This window comes from Amphibalanus amphitrite, unplaced genomic scaffold (genome assembly GCF_019059575.1).
Source record: "Amphibalanus amphitrite isolate SeventyFive unplaced genomic scaffold, NRLGWU_Aamphi_draft 000345F_arrow, whole genome shotgun sequence".
NCBI classification, from domain to species: domain Eukaryota; kingdom Metazoa; phylum Arthropoda; class Thecostraca; order Balanomorpha; family Balanidae; genus Amphibalanus; species Amphibalanus amphitrite.
In genome coordinates this window covers 262154-273677 of record NW_024881840.1, presented here as the reverse complement: position 1 = coordinate 273677, position 11524 = coordinate 262154, and the positions used below count along the sequence as shown (strand labels likewise).

Here is an 11524-nt window from a genome sequence, read left to right as displayed (position 1 = left end):
TCGAACATTTTACAAAAATCTAGAGATATTTGAAAATGTACCACAAATAATCGCCTCCCAAAACACCTAACAACAGATAACCTGAAAACCAATGTCAGAGATAACGCACCTGTGCACCTATACACCAATGTGATTCATGACAACAAAAAATAGGCTGCAGTCCGCATGCAATCACGCAAAATGTTTGCATATCGATATATCGTAGACAAGAAAAAAAAAACACATCAAAATGCTTATAAGAATACAAAAATAGTAAACCCTGAGTAGTCATGATCATTCAGCATTCAAATAGAGTTTCATTCAGAAGCTTAACAGATGGGCTCGCGGAAGACAAATCACAAGCGTTACACGATTGTCACTAGGTCTTCCAGTAGCAACGTCAAGTACAGCATCTCTCTTTTATCACCACCACGCTCAACGTAGGTCGATTTCGAGATTGAATCCCCGACCTTTGATGGCGGTGGAGGCGATCGGCTCCGTCCTCCCATTTAGAAAATGAGCCGCGGTCTCCCATCACGCCGAGACTAACAGCAGCTGCCTGTGTCCAAAGGGGAACATTGGGGGCTACACAGTTGGGACGAAACGCTGGGCGAGATCATATTGGTATGGAGACCGGCGCTGGCTACACACAGCTCCCGCCATCCGGAAACATACCGCGCTGCCGGCATTACCGCTGTTGCTGCTGCTGCTGCTGCTGCGCAGCTGCTGCGGACAGCTGGTGCAGCTGGTGCTCCGTCGCCAGACTGATCACCTGACTCTCCTGTCCCTCCGGCAGATCCATCACAAACAGCTGCACCATCGGCTCAGTGGGCAGCGCCGGCTGCACGGCCGCCGCCGGCGGCTGCTGAGGCGGCGGCGGCGGCGACAGCAGTCCAGTCTTGCCACACTTGTCCTGATGCGCCTGCAGCTCGGCCCGCTTGCTGAACATGCCGCCGCAGCGGACACAGGTGTGGCCGGAGCCGGCGCCGTGCACCCGACGGACGTGGGCCGTCATATGCGGACGGGACGCGAACGCCTTCCCGCACTGTTTGCACAGGAACGGCCGCTCGCCAGTGTGCACGCGCATATGATTGTGCAGATCTCCCTGCTGAATGTAGGTCTTATCACACAGCTGGCACTGGAACGGCCGCTCGCCTGTGTGGTAGCGCATGTGCACCGCCAGTAGCGTCCGCTTCAGGAACGTCTTTCCACACGTGTCACAACTGAAAGGTTTGTCGCCCGTGTGCATGATGCGTCGGTGCGAGCTGAGGTAGTTCTGCGAGACGAACAGCCGGCCGCACGTCTCGCAGCAGAAAGGCCGCTCGCCCGTGTGCACGCGCCGGTGCACCTTCAGTGATTCCTCGCGCACGAACCGCTTGGAGCAGAACTCGCAGGCGTGCGGCTTGACGCCGCTGTGCACGGGTACGTGTTTGGCCAGCTCCTCGGCCTTGTAGAACGACTTTGAGCAGCCGTCGTGCGGACAGATGTGCGGCCGGACGCCCGTGTGCGACACAGAGTGTTTGGCCAGCAGCTCCTGCGTGGCGAAGCCGCGGCCACACGTGTGGCAGACGTGGCTCTTTTCGCCCGTGTGGATGCCCACGTGCTGGGTCAACTGGTCGTTACGTCTAAACTGGGCTCCGCAGTACTGCGAAAGGCGAGAGATGAACCGAGGTCAGCTAGCAGGACGGAACGGTTCACAGAAACACACAACAGGAAACGGGGGCAGGCAAACTGGCCATATGTAGCCGATCTATCCAGTGAAAACGGCGGCACACACAGCACACAGTACCGAGCGAGCAACAGTCCCCAGCGCCGACGACCGTACCTCGCACGAGTAGGGTTTCTCGCCGGTGTGGATCCGCCGGTGGCGTCGCAGGTCGCCGCTCTGGATGAACATCTTGCCGCAGAACTCGCACGTAAACGGCCGCTCGCCAGTGTGGAATCGCTGGTGGTTCTGAAAATACGATGGACATAAAATGACGAGGCAAGAACACGCGAGCTTAACATAGGCACACTAGTCGAAGAGCAACAGTCCGTAAAAATATTCCACGATATTACCAGATCCAAAAATGGTGTAAGAGTATAATAGTGGTGAATAGTAGGGAAACGCAGCGCGATTATTCAACCATTTCATCTCACGATTTTTTTTTTTATTCGATCAGGTCCTTGGATTTGTGTATACCTATCTTGCACTATATAACCTGCCTGTAGGTATAGCAGGCAGGTTATGTACCAAGTGACCTACCGGCTGCCGTAAGGGCCATCCTCTCGTAGCACTGTTCGTCGGAACCAATGTTAATCAAGCCCGGCAGCCAATCAAGGCTCACGGAAGCAATATCATTAGCGGTAGCCCGGCGGCTGCTTCGGTGACGGCAGCTTCCCCGTCCCCCGCAGACTGTTCCCTAGATAGGATCCCTTGCTCGGGCGGGCCGCGCTCACTTGCGATGACTGGCTGGCGGGTCTTCTGGCTAAAAGGGACCCTCCCACCTTAACATTAGTTTTGAGTTGAGATAGCCAAATTGGTGGCCATGGCCTGAAAATACCGGTTTGGGCATTCACAACATCGAAAAATGCTTTAAAGGGACCCTCCCACCTTCAAAAAAGTTTATGAATTGGCATGAAAGTGATGTCGCTCGGTTCAGAAAGAGCGAAAATGAATATCTACCAAATTTCACCGAAAAATATTCACCGGTTTTCAAGATATTAGACTTTTACTTTTGTTTACTTTTTGGGATCTCCGCTGTTTCTAGCGACTTTATTTTAGAAGTGCGGCGTTTGCGGCAGATGTTGCGCGCAAATAGCATATACCACCGCGTGCTACAAAACGTTTTAGTCAAACATTTAAAAATCGTTAGATATTTGCGCTGACGTCACACATTCAGAGGGGTATTCCTAAGCATTAGCCCCTCTGAATCAAAATGCTGCAATTTTGAAATTCAATATTTCCGATTTAAGGCATTTCTCGATGTTGTGAGTGCCGAAACCGGTAATTGTGAGCCAGGGACCCCATTTTGGCTATCTCAACTCAAATCTAATGTTAAGGTGGGAGGGTCCCTTTAATTCGGAGATATGGAATTTCAAACTTGCAGTTTTCGGATTCTAAGGGGCTAATGCATTGGTATGCCCCCTTAGAATTTGTGACGTCAGCGGAGATCTAACGATTTTTAAATCTTTTACTAAAACGTTTGGCAGCACGCGGTGGTATATGCTGCTTTGCGCGCAACAAATGCCGCACTTTCAAATAAAGTCGCTAGGAACAGCGGAGATCCCAAAAAGTAAACAAAAGTAAAAGTCTAATATCTTGAAAACCGGTGAATATTTTTCGATGAAATTTGGTAGATATTCAATTTTGCTCTTTCTGAACCGAGCGACATCACTTTCATGCCAATTCATTAACTTTTTTGAAGGTGGGAGGGTCCCTTTAATATAATGGTCAATGATGTAATATGACTTAAAATAATTATAAAAAGAGGAAGCGATTACTAGCATAGTAATTTTAAAACATATTTTTCCATTGCCCAGTCATCACAATGATCTATTCCGCTAGCTCCAAGCAGCACCACATCGCCTACACGAGAGTACCGAGAAGAATAAAAAAAGATCCCGGCTCCGTCTCAATACGGACAACGCGCTCACTTTCGGCTAAGTTCTGATTCAGTTAGAGCTAAAACGGCGAAGGATCGTGCCGCATCGACCATCGACCCTCCGTCGGTATGCAGGAAACCGATAGGCTCGGCGAGGGTCACAATGTGACTTTGAAGAACTGTCATAGGAACGGCGGTAGTAGCTTTAAGGTTACTCGAGCACAGAGCCACACATGGAGAAGAAAAAAAAATGGTCAACACGTCTCGCTAAAATTTTGTCGCAATAATATCTAATAAGCATATCGGATTGGAGATGAAAGTCTTTGGATGCTATAAAGGCCGTAATAAGAGCTGGAGCTGGATGCTATGCAATCTTGCTATGCACCAGTAAAACGCCTTTTTGGGCGAGAAACGAGCGAGCGAGAGGGTGAGCCTTGCACGTGCAGAATTGCGAGGGGGTACTTCCTAATGACTTATTCACGGCATTCTACTAACCGGTCTCCACAGATGTGCGACATTTGAGCGCAATCGGTTCAGCCGTTCTGGAGATCTGGAAGCGGCAACCAGCACGAGCGCACGTGCAGTAACGAGCGAGCCGACGCCTTGGCGAGGGAAGCCGCCGAGCTAGACCAGGCCGGCGCCCCCCTGGACGTCAGGAGTATCACCCGCGCCGCCGCCAGGGCCGCTCGCCGCTCTTGGCAAGAGAGCTGGCCCGACGGCTGGTACCGCTCCATCTTCACGGACCACTCTGCCCGCGCCGGTCCGGCTTGACAGTCGAGAGGCCGCGGTGGACGTTCATCAACTTCGGGCCGGCCACTGGAGCATGTCAGCCCAGTACCTCCACCGTATCGGCCGCCGGCCGACCGCCGCCTGCCCTGGCTGCGCGGACACCGACTATCCGGCCGCCCGGTGCCTGGTGTGCGAGGAGGAGGCGGACACCCCGCAACACGTCCTGCTGCGCTGCCCGTGCCTCTGCGGGGCCCGCCTCCTCGCCATGGGCAACATCTACGGACCGACTTGAGACGGGACGACGTGGTGGCGGCCTTGGCCGCCGGCTTTCGGTCCTTCCAGAGCCGAACGACTACGCCCCGGTGACGGGGCCGAGGGGAATACAACAACAACAGCTGGGTCCCAACCGACTTTTGCACGGCACCCTACTAAGCGGTCCACAGCCGTGTACCAAATTTGAGCGCAATTGGTTCAGCTGTTCTTGAGACCCGAAAACGACCCCTGCACGTGCGCACGTGCAGCAGCATCCCAACCGTGACACATGGGAATGCATGTGGTGGGTGCCTAGCTACATGCCAAGTTTCAGCGTAATCGGTCCAGTAATTACCGAGATATTGTTATTGTTGCAAAACTGACACCTCTTCGTTTTGCACGTGGCACGTGCATAAGGAGTGGGATCACCCACATGCATCGGTAATAGTTCAATGCTTGGCAAATAGAAGGAACGAAGCTACCCTTTAAAAATTACCGCAGGCCAATCGGCCCAGCGGTTGTTGAGATATAAGCCTCCCAAAAGCGTTACAGGCCGGAGCGCCACCGAGTCGCTCGTCCCGAGATTTTTCCGTTATATTGAAAAGACTTCGCTTAGCTCGCTAGCTCGCTCGTAACAAGGTCGCACAACAAAAATCATTAAATGCTGCGTTGCGTGGAACGAAAGCACGTACAGAAAACAAAGAGAGCTGCAAAACGCGAGGAGTACAACTTTGTGAAATCTTACCTTCAGCTCGTCGGAACGTTTAAACCTTTTGAAGCAGACTTCGCAGGAGAAGGGCTTCTCCCCGGAGTGGATGCGAGCGTGTTTATTCAAATCGCCAACTTGTACAAACCTGGAAACCAAGCCCGAGTCACAGATGAAGGAATTACAGAAAACCAAAATGCCGTTGTCTCGCATAACCGCATTAACCCTTCTATCCAAACATTGACTGGAGAGACTAAACAGCGAGGTTTCCGTAGCTTAGAAACCGACCTGACTGCTGTTCTTTGCTTACTTTCCATCTAGTTAGATCGAAATACATAAAAGAGCAGAACGAGCATCGCTTTCAAGCAAATTCATGTTACATATAAATGTGCAAAAATATCAGAAGTATAATAATGAATCTGCGCAGTAATGAGCACAACAAACTGTCATACATTTACTCCGTATCAGATTCTTGATTCGCGGGCAGAAGAGCAGCCTCCGAATGATGTCATAATGAACTTCTTACCACAAAATACGTGCGTTTGTATTAACAGGTAGCATGAACCAAGACTTCAGACGCCTGTGTGCGTGACCGGGTCCGCTACATTTGTGGATTTTTCATCTACATCTATGCACAATTAAATAACACACCCGCAATATTTTTTACAACCTCCTAGAGTGACTCACCGTTTTCCGCACACGGTACAGAGATGGGCCCGCTCGTTGGTGTGAAACTTGGCGTGGACGGCCAGCTGGTCGGCCGAGCGGAACAGCTTGCCGCACTCGAGACACTGAAACTTGCGCTCGGCGGTGTGAGAGCGCATGTGTTTCATAAGCTTCGCCCGGGTCGGATACACCTTGCTGCAGTACTCGCAGGCGTTTGACTTGGAATCTCTGCCGAGGGACAGGTCAAAGCATGTTAAAATGACTTGCATTTCTCTGATACCGTGCTGTTAGAAAGGCATTTGAAGGTACCTATTCGACATTTGTTCATGCCCACTGTGATAACATGATTGGTAACAGCATTCGATTCGAAACAGCGACACACGTCCTCCTGACTGGAACCCTACCAATATATTTACGGAAACTTGTAATGCATGCATTCCATGAACACTAAACGCAGCGACATCTACTCATCTTTTGGTAAAAAGAATGTCCCTGGTGCGCCATCTGGGACAAACCGAGCACATTCGTAGAGCACCATGAGTCGTCAGTCGAAATGGTCGAAAGACAAAAAGGCAGCCTTTGAGGAGAGTCGACTGATGTAAATGTAAATCACGGGCAAACTATGACAAGCAGTGTCACCTCAGTTGCGTCTTCACCATAAAAATATAACATCAAATACATAGGTGGCCTCGGTGACCATCGTTTGGCAATTGTCATTATTGTCATGAATCATTAGTGGAAGAATCCAACGCAAGTCTGCGTTTACAGGGCCAGATATCAAACATGACCACGCTGATTTTAGAGTGCTGACTCACGGATGCACCCTTCGGTGGATGGAGAGGCCGTACTCGGTGGAAAAGGTCCTGCCGCACACACCGCACGGGAAGGTGTCACCGTCACCGGCGGCCGGAGCAGTCGCCTCCTCCGCCGGCTCGCAGCCGCCAGCCGCTGGCTTAGTCTCCTCATCCTGTCAACAGGCCGTCCAGCCGGCAGTGGTTAGCTACTCCGCCAAACTACCGCGGCAAGGACACGACGGCAAAGTGCTTCAGTGTTCACAGGCGAGGGGCACCGCATTCGGAGCTAATGTCATGTGGTTTTGGTCCCACGTCTGGCCCCGTCCCAATGGCAGACCTACGACCGATCAGTCACTCGCCGACCACCAGGCGGGCGGGCCGAGCCGGTGCGCTCACCTGGGATGAGGCGTCAGCCGACGGAGAGGGCTGTGGCACGCCATCCGACTCCTGCCGCGCCGGGTCCGCCGGGCGCCGGCAGCGCTGGAACCGCTGGCGCAGGTCGGCCTCGGCAGAGCGCACCTTCTGCTCAAACTCGTCCACGTAGATGACCAGCCCGAAACAGGCGCCGCACACCACCTGACCGGCCGGGTCGACCTGCTCCCGCAGGATCACCGACAGCCTGAAAACAACAGCAAACGGCTGTGAAAGGTGGCCAGAATGTAGCAAACTACCAATCTGTCAGCATTTTGAAGACAATGTTTATTAATTTAGGCAGTTACATGAACCTAATTTGTTTTGGTGGCTGATCTAGCATCCAAACTATGCGCTAAAGTGCTATCAGTTCGAAGGTTTCATTAAGTGAAAAACGGAAGGAAATAGCATGGCCCTCCTTACCAAAACACTCTTACCTTTTGTGCAGCGTCATATTCGTTTCCTCAGTGTAGGTGCTGTGTGCATGCCAGGCCTTGTCGCCATCAGATAGCTCAGTGCAGCAAACCAGGCATAGCGGGCCCCTGTGTGGCAGCACGGCAAGAGGCACCTCTTCCAGTGTCACCACCTGTGAGCCCAGCATCAGCGAGCCTGCGCTGCTGACGGCCGGCAGAGACTCCAGCGGACGCGGCTCCGCAGCGCGCCACTCCATAGTAGGTACCCCTGAGACACACAGCACCTATGGTGACATAGCATCCGGTCAGATACATGTATCACACGCACACGTGTATTATTATTATTATTATTCTTGTATTATGACCTCCATACAACAATGGCTCTTCCGGTCACACAGTAATAAAATCACACAGTAAGTTCTAAAGTGACAAGCACGCATAACATCGCATCTTCATGGCGGCAAAGTTCATGACGAGCACAATAAACACAAAGTAATCCTAGACCACTTTTTCTCAGTAACTACTGACAGTACGGTGACTAGTTTTCAGAGTCGTGCATTAGGTTTCCAGCGATGAGCAGTTTGGGTGGTGTTCTACAAAACACCACTAATATTTCATTGGTGCTCCAGCTTGCAAGTCCTTGGTCATACCTTCCTGGTCCGTGCCCACCACTGGTCCGACCTCCCCACCACCTGTCCCTTGTCCAGGCTGTAAGGCCTGAAAAAGGCACCTGGATGGAGAGCTAGCTAAGCCCAGCTTTCCTTGTGAACGAAGGTAGTAGGACATATGTGGATTGTAGGTAGGTGGATTAAGTAAATGGCTCACTGTATCAGTGAATTATCAGGTGTGGTATAGCTAAGCATAGCAAAATTCAACCTTCTATTAACAAGCGCTTTAACACCATTTAATAACTGAAAAATAATAAAATGCTTGCTTACTTCCTTTGCTATTACTTGCAACATTTTATGCTTTGCAAGAAGCATAAAATGAAAAAAAAAACAACAGTACTTGGCACACCTGACACCAGTAAAAGTAAAAATCATAACAGTACCTTCTTACAAGCCAGAATCAAATATCTTTAACTTAAGGGCAATGTTTCACTGAATGCTGCTACCATGCTGATATTGCAATTTGCAACCTGACATCACAGTTCACACTGCTGGTAGTGTTGGAGCAATGGGTAGTGATGTCACTATTAGTAAGCCTTGCGTCCCACTTCCCAGAAATATGCCAGGTTGGGACAACGGAGATATATAAATAGACCAAAACAAACCTAACCTGACCTGACCTAACGGCTAACCTTACCTACAACAGTATCTTGCAGCTTCCTGGGACGCCAGACTTACTTATACTTTAGTTTAGTTTATTCCATCAATCATCCACAGGCACACACCCAATGATGGATGAAGTCATGATATAAAACAATAAATACATTACATACAGCACCAACACCTTTGACCTTAACACATAGGACAGGGGCTGTGATACTGTGATGTCTCCATGGAAACCCAATTTGACATGTGTGATAGCAGCGTGCTGCTATCATCAGTGACACCACCATGGCCCTGTTTCACAGATGATAGCAGCACGCTGCTATTCCATTTCGTGAACTGATGTCACACTTCTGGTAGGTAGGTACCTAGTATTGGAGGAATAGGCTTGTCGACATCTCCATGGAAACCCAATTTGAAACATGTTATCATAATCCCAGTGTGCTGCTATCATTGTGCTGCTATCATTGGTGACACCACCATAACGTCCGCTCAAGAAAGTTGAGATAACTCACCCCCAAAATAACATAATATAAGGACCACTCACCGTGCTTGAAAATTTCCAAAAAATGCCTCAACCACCTACTTGATCTATGCAAATTGCAATTCAATGCAATACCTATGCTGGGATGGGATGTATCAGTATATCATATCAATATTATGGGCATGGCATTACAGGATTCTATATCAAAATATTGCAAAAAACGTCTTCGCCGTTTCACAGCCCACCCTATATATACCGCTATATATTTGCTATATACATGGCCTTGTACCCACCAGAATCGGCTCGGCGCTTTCGACGCTTTCCGTTGTGACTGTGAGCCAAGCTGTGAGCTGAGCGTTGAGAGTTGGTTGTGAGCGTCCAAGCTTATTGATGTTTCCATAGAAACCCAATTCACCGCTTCAGTGAAGCGCGCTGAAGAGGAGTGGCGTGAAGCTGGCGTGAAACGAGCTCCACGGTAACGGGCTCCTGAGAATTGCCCTATAGATATCAGGGTATATAGATTATGGAACAACAAGGCTATAGATGCAAGGCTATAGATGGCCTTTTGGATTCTTGGAATGTTGTTCTATATACCCTGCTTGGAATCGCCTGAGATGGCCTGAGAAATCGCGGTAGCCAGCCCCGAGAGTGAAGTTGCAACGCATGCGCATAATGACTCAACCCTGTACTGGCGTAAATGACTGACACTGCTCACGGACTCAATCAGCAAATCAGCGTCCCGACTTACATCAAAAGGTGTCGCTAGCGACAGGTAAATCCTGCTTGCGAACACATTTAAAGAATGGAGCAGCTGCGCTGTTTCTGCCTGCTATCCTTCCATCTTAGGGTTTGTTCCCGTCGCTCCTCTAACCTGCGATGCGATGCGATGCGATGCGATGCGATGGTTTTCGGAGGTTTAGCCTTTGTATCGGCACCTCCTTGATTTCTTAATCTTTAACTTTTACTTTGATCGATGGGTTGCATTGTTATGGTTGGTTTGTGTGGCTAGGATTCTCACTAGGGGACAGGATTGGGTGTTGGGAGGATGAAGGTCAACTAGGATGGAGAACTTTGTTTTATTTCCAGCAGTCTTCTTTTCTTCCACAGCTTAAGCAATACTTCTTTCTTTTCTTCGATATCTTCCTCCTCAAACAGAAATATCCCTAAAATATCCTTTGCATAGGGTTTCTGAAGATGCATTGATTCTTTTCTTTCTTCTTCGTAGGCTGGGCAATTCAATATAAAGTGGGCGAGGTCTTCATTTTCTGCATTGCACATCATACATCTTGTGTCCTCTTTCTTGTATCTCTTGCGCTCATTTAGAGGAAGACAGTTAGCTCTTGCCTGGAAAAATATTGTTGATGCTTGCTGGTTGTCAATAAACGTTACTTCCTTCATCTCCTTTTTCCAGACAATATACAGGGACAGAGTAGTTTTAGTTAACAATTCCTCCTTCCATTTCTTTCCATCCCATTTTTGCATGTGTGTTTTAAGGTCTTGTTTGCTTATCTGATACAAATCCTTTACTTTGAGTCCGACTTCCTTAATAATGGAATAGGTTACCTTTATCCATTTGTTCTTGCCCTCGTCCATCATTTCTGTTAACACCTCTTTGAGTAGTTGATTTTTTCCTTGCAATATGCTTCTCATGTACTGAAGTCTTCCAGTTTTAATCCTTGTTGTCATCAGAGATGCTCCAATTTCTCCTCTCAATGCAGCATTTGGTGCATATTTTGGAGCCCCCAAGATCTGTCTGTAGACACCATTTTCGATTACTTGCAGCTTCTTGGTCTCTTCCTCTGTGACTGTCATGACACTGGAGCCGTACAGTATTGATGGCAGTGCTAGGGATTTCCAGTAGGTCTTACCAATCAGCAGTCTGTTGCATGATTTTGAAATTACTGAATAGGTCATGTTTGCCATTCTTTGTGCCTTTTCAATCATGATTCTTTTCTGCCCTCTGAACACATCCCTTGTATTTGTTACTTTCAGACCTAAGTATTTTATGTTTTCTTTTACTTCAATATCTTCTATGCTTCTGTGCTGTTCTTTCAGATTAAATGTGATAATGTTGCTCTTATTCTTGTTTATGTCTAGTCCACACTCCTTGCTAATTGCTGTCAGTCTTCTGATGCTAGTCTCTGTTTCTTCAATAGAATGGTTCAGTAGGAGCCCGTCGTCAGCAAAGAATAGGATTGGCAGCGTAAATTTGCAGCTTCTGAACCCTGCTTCTGT

At 49.0% G+C, this 11524-nt stretch overlaps 1 protein-coding gene across 4 annotated transcripts; it reads right to left on the bottom strand.

The window, feature by feature from the left end:
- Nucleotides 1-236: 236 nt before the first annotated feature.
- On the bottom strand, nt 237-10253 carry LOC122389147 (gastrula zinc finger protein XlCGF26.1-like). 4 transcript variants are annotated; one of them, XM_043380870.1, is made up of 9 exons: nt 9884-9936; nt 9583-9639; nt 7559-7818; nt 7107-7329; nt 6732-6883; nt 5938-6144; nt 5290-5398; nt 1805-1933; nt 237-1624 (listed from the first exon to the last, which is right to left on the bottom strand). In XM_043380870.1, the coding sequence occupies exons 3-9, from the start codon at nt 7789-7791 to the stop codon at nt 668-670; spliced, it is 2010 nt and encodes a 669-aa protein (XP_043236805.1). In that variant the 5' UTR covers nt 7792-7818; nt 9583-9639; nt 9884-9936; the 3' UTR covers nt 237-667. The 4 variants fall into 4 exon arrangements, with proteins under 4 accessions (XP_043236805.1, XP_043236808.1, XP_043236807.1 ...); XM_043380873.1 differs by lacking the exons at nt 9583-9639; nt 9884-9936 and adding an exon at nt 10161-10253; XM_043380872.1 differs by lacking the exons at nt 9583-9639; nt 9884-9936 and adding an exon at nt 10038-10126.
- Between the last annotated feature and the right edge of the window lie 1271 nt (nt 10254-11524).